At 39.0% G+C, this 16,077-nt stretch overlaps 1 protein-coding gene across 1 annotated transcript in view; it reads right to left on the bottom strand.

The window, feature by feature from the left end:
• kif5aa (kinesin family member 5A, a) overlaps window positions 1–7,417 on the bottom strand; it is a gene marked incomplete at its 5' end in the record, with an annotated part of 40,580 nt that extends 33,163 nt beyond the window's left edge. The window contains 8 exons of the mRNA XM_081369085.1: window positions 723–847; window positions 946–1,033; window positions 1,968–2,023; window positions 2,099–2,147; window positions 4,854–4,958; window positions 6,459–6,532; window positions 6,649–6,736; window positions 7,289–7,417. Of these exons, the coding sequence (XP_081225211.1) occupies window positions 723–847; window positions 946–1,033; window positions 1,968–2,023; window positions 2,099–2,147; window positions 4,854–4,958; window positions 6,459–6,532; window positions 6,649–6,736; window positions 7,289–7,417 (714 nt within the window). The remainder of the gene's footprint in view (window positions 1–722; window positions 848–945; window positions 1,034–1,967; window positions 2,024–2,098; window positions 2,148–4,853; window positions 4,959–6,458; window positions 6,533–6,648; window positions 6,737–7,288) is intronic.
• Window positions 7,418–16,077: the final 8,660 nt, after the last annotated feature.

Raw genomic sequence — 16,077 nt, 5'->3', positions numbered from 1 at the left:
CTCAGTGCTGGAGTTCATGTGTAGAGCCGCTGGTGACACTTCAGCACAGTTTCATGTTGTGTCGAGCCTTCTTAGTGTTTTAAAAATAGCGATTTTGATGTTATCATAAAAGTGCCCCATTCACTCCAATTCACAAGGCATTAACCTAAAACGCAAATACGGTCAACCTTAACAGTGGCGTTTTCATACTAAATATGCTTTTAAACGAAAGTTTGCCTCGAGTAGATTAACAAAAAGAGCCTAGGTTGCATTTTGGCGAGAGTTACGCTTTAACTCCAAATCAGCTTCATACATTCATCAATGAACCATTCAACAGAGGTGAAAAGTCCACGGGTCAGGAAGTAAAAGTCCTGCCATATGTTTATTCCAGCCATGAACTCAGCCAGCTGTTAGTTCATTAGTTCTCTCTCCTGGCTGAAAAACTGTGCTAATTGGCAAATCCAGGTGATTGGAACAAAATACTGAGGAGGACTTTTACTTTCTGATGTTTCTGGATGTTACACCTCTGCCATATAATAGAGATGGCATTGATTCAATGCACTGACCAGCGCTGACGCCATTCATGGGAAATACCCCTAAACGTTAAAAGGATGATATGACAAATATTTCGCTATTTTTGATCCATGTTATTAAAGTCAATGGGTTCCAATGTTGCGTGTAACCCCGACACTATTCCACTAAAGACAGAAAGTCCAAAGGCGTGTAGTAAAAAGAGTTCAGACCTTCTCGCTGCCGGCCAGATCCACCAGGTAGAGTTTCCCGCAGAGCTTCTGCTCCGTCTCCACGTGCTCCTGCTTGATGTTGATCAGGAAGATGCTGTGACTGCGAGAGCTGTGCTCGTTCATGTCTGCCCACACAACAACACCGCGTTTACTCTTCACTCTCCTCATATCATGTGTCTCTACAGCTACGGTCAGTGAGATTATAAGGATCATGAGCACTCACTGGTGACGGCCACGTGCCGGTTGGACTTGCCCTCGTCGATGACGTCCATGACCTCTTCCGGACTGGAGACGAAGCGCTCAGTGCAACCCTGATAACACACACTTCATTAGCGCGAACGCAACCCTGATAACACACACTTCATTAGCGCTGGTAGAAAGCTTAAAGGAGGAGTTCACCTCAGAATTAACTGATCATTTACTCTTTTACCCCCACATCATCCGAGATGTTCATGTCTTTCTTTCTTCAGTCGAAATTAAGGTTTTTGAGGAAAACACTCCAGGATGTTCCTCCATATAGTGTCTTCAATGGGGTCCAACGGGTCGAAGGTCCAGATGTGAGTTTCAGTGCAGCTTCAAAGTCTCGACACGATCCAGCCGAGGAATAAGAGTCTCATCTAGACAAACCAGCCGACATTTTATAACAAAATAAACACTTATATACTTTTAACAAATGCTGGTCTTGCTCTAGCTGTGATGCGCCACACATTACGTAATCAGGGTGAAAAACTCCATCTCATTTTCTTCTCCAAACTTCTAAATCTTCTTTTTATTTACTTATTTATTTTACGTTAATGAGGATTTGCACGTTCTCTTTGTAAACACTGGGTCTGTTCTTACGCCTATGTCACGCTTGACCTTTCAGCATGATTACGTAATGTGTGTCTCATCACAGCGAGTGCAAGACCAGCATTTGTGGATAAAAGTATATAAATCTTTATTTTGTTATAAATGTCGGCTGGTTTGTCTAGATGAGACTCTTATTCCTCGGCTGGATCGTGTCGAGACTTTGAAGCTGCACTGAAACTCACATCTGGACCTTCGACCCGTTGGACCCCATTGAAGACACTATATGGAGGAACATCCTGGAGTGTTTTCCTCAGAAACCTTCATTTCTTTTCCACTGAAGAAAGAAAGACATGAACATCTCGGATGACGTGGGGGAGAGTAAATGATCAGGAAATGTTCATTCTGAGGTGAACTCCTCCTTTAATCTCACTCTCACTGAATGTGCTGATCGTTCACCTTCACGTAAGGAACTCGGTTCTTGTCCTCGTGCACAGACAGGTTGGTCTTCGTGACTGAAGAGGAAAGAAACACAATGAGGAGTATTGTAGGGAATTCGTTACGCTGCACTATTTCTGTTTCCTACAAACCGTCCAGGAGATCCCGGATCTTCTCCATGTAGATCTCGAAGTAGGACACCTGAGGAGAGCAAACACTGCCTTTGAGAGCACTGGTCGAGCACAACTAGCATTCATTGTTATTGCAGGAATAACATTTATATGCTTTTGAATCCTAAATGTTTCCAAACTCTTTGGTCAAAAACTCGTAACTGAGTGTGTGTGTGTGTGTGTGTGTGTGTGTGTGTGTGTGTGTGTGTGTGTGTGTGTGTGTGTGTGTGTGTGTGTGTGTGTGTGTTAGTGAATCATGTCCGAGTATAACAAAAGGGAAAATTAAACTAGGCTGATGTCTAGGTTTATAAACTCTTGACTTTGAGTAACAAAGTGAAGCAAACACGAAAACAGAGTTTGCTTCTACCTAGTAACAGAAGGGTTTGCATATGAACAACCAATCAAATTGTAGGGAAATTATGTATCATCATGTCTGCTTTGCCATGCTCCTATTCTATAAAAACTGTTGTATTTTTGCTGGTGGGATTCTCTCTGAAATTGGTCTGAGATCCTCCAGCCGTGAGAAAGCATATTCGAAGGCATTGTCTGGAGTCTGTCTAGCAGGGTTAGTGGGACACTACAGACCTTATTCCCAAGTGATAGTGTTCACAAAGGAACGAGACGTCGTTCGATTCAGACTCGTAGTTGGGGTTAGATTGCGGTCAGGGATAGGGCTGGGTAAAAAATATAGTTTTCTCGATTTTAATCGATTCTCATTTTTACGAACCGATATCGATTCTTAAAGGGTCATTTCACCCGTGGAGACATGAATGTGTATTGAAAGTGGGTCATTTATGTAGAAGAAATGTGAAATTATTTTTGAATTTGGAGCTTTCTAGACTGAGAAAAGCCAGAAAATGTATTTTTGGCTTATGTGGATGAAAGACAACAACTCCCAGAATGCACTTGCTTCGCTGCCCTACAAGGCCACTCCCAAGCCACGCCTACCAGTAAGACAGCGCAGTTGAAAACAAAAACATCAAGGCAAGGCTAGGCTACGAGTGAGTCTCCGTGACGAGTTTGCCCAAAATGTCCGTGATTCGGCTTTTGCGTTCTACAGTCGCCATTCATCATGTTTACTGTGGCGAGCAGGACGAGGCTGAGGGGCGCGGGAGAACGGCGCGAGGCCGGTGGCGTGATTACTGACGACCGACACCTGTGAGGCACTGTTCTCGTATCTCGCACGGAGGAGCAGGTATTTTCTTAGCAATGGTAAAACACATATCAACCGATCACGCCACCGGCCTCGCGTCTTTCAACCGATCACGCCACCGGCCTCGCGTCTTTCTCCCGCGGCGCTAGCCTCGTCCTGCTCCCTGTATTACTGTGATTACTGATGAGCGCGCCTGTGAGATGCACCGGTCTCATGGGCTATCTCTCACGGAGGTGCGGGTATTTTCTTAGCAATGTTAAAACGCAAATCAACCGAGCATTCATGTAAACATTACATTCAGATTCACCAATCGGGGTGAATTCAGTTAGATTGAAACAAAAGGTGAGCATGTAATCAATGGATGGCGACCGCAGAAAGCAAAAGCTGAATCCCGGTCATTTTATAGAGTATAGAGTTTTATAGAGTATTTTATAGAGAATAAAATAGAGTATGGTAACCCCTACTACTCAGCTTTCTTCGTCCCTGTTTTCTGCAGGTTTCTGCCGTTGAAATCAAACGCACTCGCACTGATCTGTGATAGGTCTATTAGCGCATTAGGTCCAACCCCCTATGGGCGGGTTTGAAAGGGTGGATCTAGTGCTTGTAGTCTTAACAGAAATCCCCCCCTCTTACACTTCCTCCTACAATGACGCAAAATGACCATTTTTGCGTCATTGTAGGAGGAAGTGTAAAGAGGTAAATACAGATTTCTCTCGTCTCGGGAGAAAATGAAAAAATGTTGCATGACCATTCAATAGTATGACTGGGTTTCTAACAATGCAAAGCTTAATGCAAATGGGTGAAGTGTCCCTTTAAATCCCAAGAATCGATTAGTCATCCTGTTCTCAGTTGATGAATGAATGGAACATTGTAGCGCATGATCTTCTCTTCCGCCTTAATAACACCAGTTACAGCGCGAAATAAACATGAGTGAGCATCTGAAAGTGTGTTAAAGATAGAGTAAAACTTATCGAAGTCCGTATCCTGTGACATGGACCCGGGGGGGTCCCAGGAATCCATTGTTCAAAACAGATCATCTGACCTTTGACCTATTTAGGCCTATACTACAGTAAAGCAGTGATTGGTTAGTGATCAGTTAAGCAATTAGTGTTTGCACATGTGAGGAGTGTGTCTGTGTGACCTGGTGAATAAGTGTAGCATTTTGATTGGTTGTGTTTGGAAAAGGAAAGCAAGTCACTTCCTGATAGATCTTTGTGTTTTAGGAAGAGAATTGTGTGTAGTGTTTTGCAAAAAGTGTTTTATGCAATTGAAAACTGAGTCAAAGGCTGAGAAATAGCTTATGGTTTTGGAGATTTGGCATGTAGTTTTGCACTTTGAGTGAGAGGTTTCAAAAATCGTGTGACATGAAAAGATTTTGTGTGTAAGCAGTTGGTAAAAACTGTATTTGGTCAGAATAGCTACACTTAGGAGTCAACCCGAGCCGTCAGAGGTGAAGTCATGTTTAATGTTATAGTTTATAGAGTATAATGTTTATAATAGATATAGGTTATAATAGAAGTATACTGTTTAAAAGTGTGGACTGTAGGTAAACTCAAGTCAGATGTTCAGGGGGAACTCTAGTACCTTGATGTGGAACTCCAGGTTCTCGTCCATGGAGAAGATGTGGTTGAAGATGTCCTCTGCGATGCGGGGGATGATGCCCATCTGCTGCGGGTCGTGCAGGTTCCCCTGAAACACACACGTCGTTAGTCAAACTCATCCTGCTCTGATCCAGTCAGCTTTATTTATATAGCGCTTTATACAATACAGACTGATTCAAAGAAGCTTTACAGGGATAACAGGAAAATAATGCCAACTGAGTTCAGTCCTGCAGCTCTAACAGAAAGCAGTGCCACAGTTCAGCTGAAGTCAGTTCTGCTGTAAAGATCGAACTCTTCAAGAGTCTTTTATTGTCATTCCACACACATTTGTACATGGAGGAACGAAACAAAGCACTACGGTCCCGGTCTAAACACAGGATAAAAGCATTAACCAATGAAACATTAGAAACTAGAGTGCATGTCTACGCCGCTTCCTCAATGAATGGCACAATAGCAATATAAAAAACTAAAATAAACAATGCAAGAATAAAAACTGTGCAATAATTATAAATAAATTAGGACCTAGTCAAATATTGTTGCACATAAAATGTCTAAGTAATACTGTTATGTATTCTATTAAATTCAATATTATCTATGTTATTGCACGCAGAGTCATTTATTTAGTATAATAAAAGTCATTGATTTAGTTGTTCGTCTATAAAGCCGTTCGGTTAAATCAGTGATGTCATCGTCCGGCTCGGTTCAGATCAATACACAGAGCAATGGCTCGCATGATGGTTCAGACAGCACAATAAATCCATATGCATATATTATTATGCATTGTGTATTATTTATTAGATACATTAGGAAAAAAGTATTTTATTGTTGTCAATAAAACAACAGAATGTTGCTAACTTACACAGACAGACATGCTTTAATCGTTTTGATGATATGTTTTAATGTTATGGTGATTTTTTATATTTTTGACAATGTTGTGCTGCTCATATTGGCCAGGTCACGTCCATTTTTAATCTTTTAATAATGTGAAAATATGACACACCGGTGTTTTGGAAGATGAGAAGTTTATCTATGTATCATCTTTTTACTCCTTTTATAACTATTTTAATTTCCCTGGTTTTTATTTTGTTATTATTTTAATTTATTGAACCAATGACACTAAAAACTAAACTGAAACTAAAACTGTAGATTTTAGTAGTGATGTTTAACATATGTTTTGCTAAATATTTGCCATTTTGAGAGCAAAGTCATTTTATTAAACTTTTGACTGGTTTTGCTATTTTTATAGTGTAAAAAACGGTAACACTTTACAATAAGGTTCATTAGTTAATGTATTAACTAACATGAACTAACATTTGTTACAGTATTTATTCATCTTTGTTAACTAACATTAACAAAGATTAATAGATTTTGATTAAAATCAACCTTTGATTTTAATAATGTATTAGTAAATGTTGAAATTAATATTAACTAAGATGAATAAATGCTGCAGAAGTATTGTTCATTCTTAGTTCATGTTAACTAATGAACCTTACTGTAAAGTGTTCCCTAAAAAACGAATGCAAAGTGAGCTCTTGATAATGTTGCTGGAATTAAAACTGTAATAATGTAAGAGTGTAACCCACTGTACCTCCATGGTGTGAGTCTTCCCAGAAGAGGTTTGTCCATAGGCGAAGATGGTGCCGTTGTAACCTCCCAGCACATCTACACACACACACACACACACACACACATTCAGTATACGCCTGGCGAACGCTCTCCTCACAGCTCAGATGTACTGAGTTCAGCTATAGTCATGAACACACTCCACACACACTGACCTTTGACGATCTGCTTGGCACACGTGTTGTACACCTGCTCCTGAGTGGTGTTAGTGGGAAACACACGGTCAAACGCGTACGACTTTCCCTGCGGACACATAAACACACAGAGGAAACGGGAACGTCATTGTTTGGACTCAGATATTGATTATTAGACCATTAATCACGTCACAGAGATATAGCCGGAGGAACAGACTGTCTCAGTTCAGCTTCACACACTATAGGCCTTCACAGACCTGTGATGACTTTCACATTCAGCTTTCACTACATATATACATTTATTCCCCTCCCTCCCTCCCCAATAACTGTTACATTATCCTCATCAGCCACTCCCTGCATTCATTCAAACTATCTCTCTCTCACACACACACACACACACACACAAACACACACACATATATACATATACACACACACACACACACACACACACACACACACACACAGACAGAACGATATTTCTTTTGTATATTTTAGCTAGACTCAGATTAGGCCTCGAGCCTCTATATGTGCTGACGTCATACTGACACAGTCGCGCGCATCATCATCATCATCATCATCACCGGGCTGATTCGTATCATCATGTAATGTCTATATTAGTGTTGAATGTGCGGTGAATGTGGATAAAGGCGATGGTTACCGCGATGATGACCGTGTCGTCCCCTTGGAAGCTGGGCAGGAACTTGTCTCCGCGCAGGATCTCCGCCTGGTTCAGAGGCCTGAAGCGACACAGCACTTTAATATTACACTCGGCTACGGCGTCCGTCATGATCACACAGTATCAGCGAGATTATATTAGAAGAGCAGAAGACGACGAGGAACGGGCTGAGCTCGAGCTAATGGCGTCAGGCGAGAAACGGAAGAAGATGCTGGTGTCTGCGTGTGGATCTGCTGGAATCCTTCTCTTCAGGGTTATCTGTGTGTGTTATCTGTGTGTGTTGTCCTGCTGGAGTCAGTCGCAGTGATGCTGGGATGGCGGGTCTCCTCTTCAGGGTTATCTGTGTGTTGTGTTCGCAGTGATGCTGGGATGGCGAGGATGCTGCTGTTGTCATGAGGATGCGGAGCAGGGCGTGGCTGAGGACCACTCGCGCAGGGGGCGGGGCTAACCGCGACACGTCATCCTCCTCACTGCTTATAGACGTTATCTTTAATGAATATACCGGTTTTTGATTAATTGATCAATTTGTACACTCTGGCATGTGTTTTTATTGTTATTTGTTTTTTATGTATTAATATGTAAATTCTCTATACTGTTTATTACTAATGTTCGTTGGATATATTTTTCTAAATTGCTTATTTTCACTTATGCACTCGTGTAAGCGTCATTATTCAGATTTGAATCATAAATAACGATGATCTCTGCTCTGCTGAAGTGAACCCGCGGTCACGTGGTGCCTGTGACTTTCCTCAGCGCTGCTCGGGACGGGCCAATCACAGCCGGTTACTGGATTATTCTGTCATTATATAGTCAGATTTTGTGACAGAGCAGTTTTCTAACAACATGTGCCACGGTATTTACTGTAAGGTCTCTCATCTAAAGTACTGCTGTACTGTAATTATACTGTATGTGTGAGTAAAACCCTGTAGACCAACTGTTTGTTTTTTTGTTTTTTTTTTGTTTTATTGCAATACAATATAAATCAGTACAATGGAAATAATATAAAACAATGAACATGAACATGTGGGGATACAGATAAAAATAATAACAGTAAATAAGATATTTTACAATTTATATCAAATTTGTTCTATAATACAGGATGTTTTTGAAGCTTTTTTATTGGAGTGGATTTTTTGAAGTGAAGACACTAATAACTGTAAATCATAAGCAAAATTTTTGCAACTAGATTTGAATTTAAGGTATCTTGCTTTGTGAATATGGTATTTACCCATCATACAGCAAAAGTTTAATATATCATCTAATTTTTTTATTTTCAGAGACATCAGAGTGAAAAATAACCTTACTGACAGAAATATTACATAACTGATGAAATGCAAGAAATATGGAAGCTGAAATTTGAAGCCAAAATTGTTTAGTATGAGAACAGAAGTAGAATAAGTGTAAAAAAGATTCTTCCTCCTCTTGGCAAAAAGAGCATAATGGGGAAATATTACTGTAGAATGTACTTAAATATTTATTACAAAGGTAATAACGATGAATAATTTTTAAATGGATTTATTTTATTTTATTATGAAACAAAAATTTGTTTGGCACTGTCCATACCATATGAAATGTGATATTTGGGAAAAGTGCGAACCATTTCCCATAAGCTTTAATAATTGAATTATTACTACCAGTGATAAAGTTTCTTAAAAAAATATTTGTACATTTAACATCCAGGATATTTATGCCTTGTATAAATAGTTGAGGGACATTCATATTTAAATTACCATATGATTTATAAGATTTCACCAAAAAAAAAAAAAAAATTAGAAGGGATAGCCTTTGTAAGTTTAATGTAGTTCTGTTTTGATACATTTAAACCATATAGTTCAGTAACATCTTTATAAGAGTAGAAGTCTCCACTATCGTTTACTAAGTCTGAAACAAAAACAATGCCTTTATGAAACCAATCAGGGAAGAAAAAAGATTTGCGGGCAGATAATATATATTGATTATTCCATATGATATGAGGAGAAAAATTGTGTTTAAAGATCAGCTTCCATGACACAAGAGCTTGCTTATGAAAATTTGAGAGTTTCATAGGTAGTCTCGTACATTTAAAATCACAAGTAAGCAACAAATTTAAATTTCCACATCTTTTAAAAATCATATTAGGAATCCAGAACCAGACTGAGTTCCCCTTTAAACATTTTTTTCAACCAGTTTATTGTAAAGACCTGGTTCAAGGAAAAAAAAATCTAAAACATTCAAACCTCCTGTAGACCAACTTCCCTCATGATCATTCCTGCAGAAGAACATGCTCAACTATAGCCTACATGCTCTGTATTCTGTCTGGAATAATGTCTTTTGACCCTGTCCTCTTCATTTTAATTTTTCTCTCTTCTTCTTCTTTCTCTCCCACGGGATTCATTATCCAAAGCACATAATTCCCCATGGCCCTCTGATTGGTGTGTCATCAGTTTTGTTACTAACAGTTTTTTTTTTTATTCACTTTGGTACTATTTTCACAAGGTGTACTTTTTCAAAACTCTTAGTACTACTATCACAACAGATCATCAAAGTGCACTTTATTCAAACATTTCAGCACATTTTCAATTGTGTTAGTAAATACACAACATCACAAAGTATTATTTTCACAACACAAAATAGTTGTTTCATCTATATAACCATTATGTTCACAAAAATTGCCTTTCATAAGGCCATCACTATCAAACTTTTGATTTTCAAAAGTACAAACCTATTCTTTTACAGTTTTTTACGATTGCTATGACAGATTTTTCAATACTTTTAACAATTTTCCAAAACTCTTAACACAGTTAGCACTACATCCGCCTGTGTAAGCTATACTATTAACACAGTTCTTGTTGCTTTAACACAAAATGCATACAATTAACACAAATTTAAAATGCTTTAACTTCTTTTACACACAAGCTCAAACAAGACCAAAACAATGGATTTTTACTGCCAAATTTACCAATGCTTTAACACTGTATGCTAGAACAGATAACACCATGCTCTACACCTAACCTTACAGATTAAAGTCAAGGTAAACAGCTGCTTATATTGTGAATTGAAACACAAATATATCCCCTGTATTTTATTCTATTTTTACTGAGAAACAGCTGATTGAATTATGCAAATAATTAGAAGATGACTCTTTTTTTTTCTTTTTTCTTTTTTTTTATTCTTCTGGTGCTTTTTCTGTTCGTATATTTTGTATTTTCACATTACAGTATTCCATTGCTAGTGAGAAACAGCTGATTGAAGTTATGCAAATATGGGACAATGTGGCATTCCACCATTCCCGTCTAGTCACAGCCTGGTTTGACGCCCATCAGAGGATGATGTCCATTTTCCTTGCCCCTTACTTCCCTTTCCTCAACCCCATTGAGGAGTTTTCTCAGCCTGGAGATGAAAGTTTTTTGGCCATAGTCCACAGGACCAAATGTCCCTCCTATATGCAAAAGATGCTGTATACCAAGACACCACAGCTGAACACTGCCAGGGGTGGATAAGGCATGTTACTGTAGATTCTTCCCAAGAATCTTCCCAAGATTCTACTGTAAAGATTCTTCCCAAGATGCCTTGCCAGGGAAGATATCAGGTGTGATGTGGATGAGAACATGTGGACAAATGCAGAAGACCAGACAGATTAGAAGATGGCCTTTTCTGTTTGTATATTTTGTATTTCCACATACAGTAATACTGTAAATGGCAGCTATATTGCATATTTTTGTTATCTTGCAGAAATGTCCTGTTGCAAATAAAGCCGTTACTGCAGCAATTCTGTCTCTGTCTTCTTTTTTTTACAAACCATACTGGACATTCTATAAAGCTACTCTAAGAAGGGTCATTTATTTTGTTGTATTGAATTTCTGCTGCAAAAAAAACAACAACAACAAAATGCATGCATTTACATTACAAACAAAACAAAAATATAGAGACTTCCCAAAAAAAAAAAAAAAACTGCAGTGCAAAACACAATCTATGATCAATACAGTATACTGTCTGTTGTATAAGGGCAGACCTGACACATATAAAATAATGCAGTTTCTGTAATTTCAGCTGATGATAGTGTTTTTTTGTCATTGTGTTATGATTGACTAAATGTTCCTGTTGGAAGAGAACATGTGTTAGTGTTCTGAATAATTATTTGATTTTGAAACATGTTTGCAGTGTTTTGTTAGACATTGTGTATTGTGTTAGTGTATTATTGTATTTAGAAAATTAGTTTTGGAGTTTAGTTTACAATGTGTGATTTTGAGCATGAAATTAACCGTTTTGCCAATTGTGTGTTTTAGGTGTGTTGGTGCGTTAAGAGTTTAGAAAATTTGTTAAAAGTATTGAAAAAATTGTCATAGCGATTGTAAAAAACTGTAATAGGGTTAGTGTAAGGGGAGAGAGTAGTTTACAGTATTAAAACCTTTACACCTATGGAGAGAGAGTGTGTGTGTGTGTGTGTGTGTGTGTGTGTGTGTGTGTGTGTGTGTGTGTGTGTGTGTGTGTGTGTGTGTGTGTGTGTGTGTGTGTGTGTGTGTGTGTGTCTCTCGTCCCTATTTTGTCTAGGGTTGAAGGGACAAGGTTCAATTCCCAACTGCGAGGCTGCAAGGTTCAATTCCCAACCCCAATGCCGTAACAATGACCAAAAACAACTCAATAGAAAAACACGTTCTTTATTTAACAAATGTGGGAGGATTTCAAGGCTTCAAGAGGGGACAAGGCCAAGACAACAAACATAAACCCTCTAACTATTTGGGAGAAACTATAAGCTACAAAAAAGAAAAGAAAACAAAAGTACAATAATAATACACTAACTCCCTAACTAGCTTAAACAAGAGAAAAACAAGATATAAAAGGAAATGGCACCCACCTCTCTACTAATCCCTTCCCAATGAATAAACAATATATACTTATTAGGTAATGGACAATAAAAGTATATACAAACAAACAGTAACTTACAAAACAAAAAGGATTTCTTGTCCACAAGAGTGTTAACACAAGAACACAAAAAAAAGAAGAAAAAAAAGAAACGCACACACGAACACGCGCACACACACACACACACGCTCGAGCTTGCCATACTAGACAGCTTGAGATACACCCTTGAGACACAAATCCCCCAAAACTTTTTAATAAGCAAATGTTTCTTATATATGTTACCTTTCTTAAGCTAGGCAGCTACACACTTCGCTTTCTCTCTACAGTGTAAGTTCCAGAGAATAGCCTGCAATGTAGATCCAGGAACAGGAAGCAGGACGAGCACAGACGTAAGTACATGCCACACTCTTACAATCATATTGCACTTTCATTTTAGTCTGAGAGTTCGCAAGATGAACTTTAGCAATCTTACAAGCTTTGTGAAGTCGTTTATGAAAGGAACTGATTTAGTCAAGGATATATATACACTCACCTAAAGGATTATTAGGAACACCTGTTCAATTTCTCATTAATGCAATTATCTAATCAACCAATCACATGGCAGTTGCTTCAATGCATTTAGGGGTGTGGTCCTGGTCAAGACAATCTCCTGAACTCCAAACTGAATGTCAGAATGGGAAAGAAAGGTGATTTAAGCAATTTTGAGCGTGGCATGGTTGTTGGTGCCAGACGGGCCGGTCTGAGTATTTCACAATCTGCTCAGTTACTGGGATTTTTTCACGCTCAACCATTTCTAGGGTTTACAAAGAATGGTGTGAAAAGGGAAAAACATCCAGTATGCGGCAGTCCTGTGGGCGAAAATGCCTTGTTGATGCTAGAGGTCAGAGGTGAATGGGCCGACTGATTCAAGCTGATAGAAGAGCAACTTTGACTGAAATAACCACTCGTTACAACCGAGGTATGCAGCAAAGCATTTGTGAAGCCACAACACGCACAACCTTGAGGCGGATGGGCTACAACAGCAGAAGACCCCACCGGGTACCACTCATCTCCACTACAAATAGGAAAAAGAGGCTACAATTTGCACGAGCTCACCAAAATTGGACAGTTGAAGACTGGAAAAATGTTGCCTGGTCTGATGAGTCTCGATTTCTGTTGAGACATTCAGATGGTAGAGTCAGAATTTGGCGTAAACAGAATGAGAACATGGATCCATCATGCCTTGTTACCACTGTGCAGGCTGGTGGTGGTGGTGTAATGGTGTGGGGGATGTTTTCTTGGCACACTTGTAATAGTCACCTAATTCTGCCTTTATGTACAGTTTTTTTTTTTGAGGTGATGATAAACATGCTTTGTTGTATTGTTTTTTCTCTTCACATGAAAAAAAGCTAAATGTTGTATCAGATGCCTGTGGTGTAATCACGGACTATTATATGGACTTTTATTTGTTTTTGTTTTGTCCTCTTGTCATTTTTATGTCACGCAATATGGTTTTAAGGAGAATGGGAAGTGACGTCGGGAGAGGACTCCGGAGTTCAAACGGGGAAGCGGTCTGAGTTTAGCGGGCTCTGTGTAATAGTTGCATGAAGAATTCATCAAAGGGACTAAAACCCTATTGTTTTGTGGATTACATGTCAATTGTTTTCTGGACTACCACAGCTTCCCATCGGCTAAACAGACTGTGACGAGATTGCGTAAGTCCACGGGGGATGTATTGACTGCGGCTTCTCGCCACGCTTCGCCTTATATTTTTGTTTTGTGTCTTTTTCTTCTCGCGGAGGACATTGTAGTTTCGTACGGACAATTTATGTCGCTTGAATGAACATTCGGTCTGCTGGCCAGGACATTGGGACATTGGGGTTTTGAGGGTTAAATGTGTGTGCATAATTTGAGAATGTTTGTTTGCTGTGTCGGAGTGCGGCCGTGCCTCCAGCTGTGAAATAAGCGCATGTTGCTGCCCGTGTGGGTATTATAATGTGATATCTCTCAATACACTTGGTTGAACTTGTGTGTCATTGTATTTTCGTTAATATATAATTAATTTAAGTCTACATACATGTAGATCTTTTTCTATATATTTTTTTCTTTAGTGTTTATTTAACGAAAGTAAGCTGTTACTGGCTTTATTTATATTAGTAGGTATCCGATCCGCCCGTTACCTTATGTTTTGCGCGCAGTACTTTTCTCTTGCTTTGATAGTGTAAGGGAAATTGTTACAGAGTGGTGGCCCGTACGGGGATCTTGGAGGATTTTGTTTTTGGTATTGTTGTGAATGTATACCCGTTTTTTCCTACTGTAAAATATTGCTAAGTTGTTTACTCTGGGTTTTCATTACAAATACTTTTGATATATGCTGCGGGAAAAGGGGAAAATAATAATAGCAAAGAAACACATTTTGCTGTTACGTCCTGTGACGTAGTCTTGTTTATATTGTGCTGGTGATTTTTGTTTTCTCTTTTTCTATCTCTCTCTCTCTCTCCCTCTTTCTCATGCAGCACTCCAAATTGTCCGCAGCTGATGCCAATTAGCAGGAGCGTGGCTTATCTGTTGGCAGCCTGTATAAAACCACAAAGAGACTGTGATCGACAGAGTCCCTCTCCAGCTATCCCAGACATTATTGTGTGTGAATTGCTGTTAAAAAGAGAACTTACATTCTTTGGTGAAACCTGTTGTCTGAGTCCAATGACCACTTAAACTATGTGAGTTTAAACCGTGTAGGGAGTTGGGTGCCAATTTGTTTGGAGTATCCACTCCTTAACTTTTTTTCCTGTTTATTTCTAGTCAGGGAGAGAGGTAAGACAACTGTCTTTAATTTCTCATTTATTTTTGTTACGTAAGTTATCTGGGTTTAAACTTTAGGAAGTCCTTGTCTTGTTTGTTATTTTGGCCTGGCCCTCTCCTGACGATATGGTTATTTAAGTTTGTTTGTCTGTTTATTGATCTTTGTTTGCTTTACAAATATATTGATTGAACCTTTATTAAAAAGAAACTCGTTCAGCACACTTTTTCTCAGTATTCTTTTATTGCTAGTTGTAAATCAATGGGTGTTGTGTAGCCTTTTGGTGATTTATAGGTGAAAAAGAATTAGAGCTGGGATAGATGGAAAGGAGATTTCTCACGTTTATTTACTTTTTGTTACATCTGTTACTCCCTCTTTGAAACCCCTAGACTAAAAAGTGGGAACGTAACAATTGGGGGCTCGTCCTTTGCGTTCTTTTGTGTGATCTTGTTGTGTTTTTTTTTTCCAAATTACTACTAATTTTGCCCTGTGACAATTTGCTCGTCCTTACTAATATTGAGGATTCGTTACTCGCTTGCAAGCAACTCTACTTTGGTGAGTACGACTTTTTTCTTGATTGCTGGCTGTTTTCTTCTTTGAGTGAAAGAGGAGAGTGTAGTAGGGGATTAAGACGGAATTTGATCTGCTCTCATTTACTCTTGCGCCATCTTTTGAAGTCTTTAATCGCTGTAAAAAAAAAGATCTTATTCAGATAGCAGAATTTTTTAACATCGTCATTGTCAAAGAAGCTACCAAGCAGGTCATTAAAGAAAAGTTGTATGACAAATTGGTAAGTGATGGAATTTTGCCGAGACAGAGCGACGATAGTGAGGTGGTAGAGCAACTCAACGCTGCAGCAGGTAAAGAGGTGGGTAGTGTAGGTCCACCTGACACAGAAGCTATTGCTTTTCAAGATCCTAGGTTAGCACTGAGGTTAAAGGAGTTAGATCTGGAGATAAAGAAGCAGGAGTGTGAAGCTCAGATGATTAAGTTGAGAACTGTTGAAGCGGAGGCCGATAGGGATATTAAGTTGCGAAAATTGGCTTTAGAAGCTCAGCGTGCTGCTCTACAACCAATCCCTTTTCCGCGTACCAAAACTTCTTCAGTGTCTTCTCCTACATTAACAGCAACTAGTCCTTTGGCTGAAGGG

The sequence above is a fragment of the Scardinius erythrophthalmus genome, assembly GCF_964197995.2.
Source record: "Scardinius erythrophthalmus genome assembly, chromosome: 6".
In the NCBI taxonomy this organism is placed as follows: domain Eukaryota; kingdom Metazoa; phylum Chordata; class Actinopteri; order Cypriniformes; family Leuciscidae; genus Scardinius; species Scardinius erythrophthalmus.
This window is presented reverse-complemented; position numbering and strand designations above follow the sequence as displayed.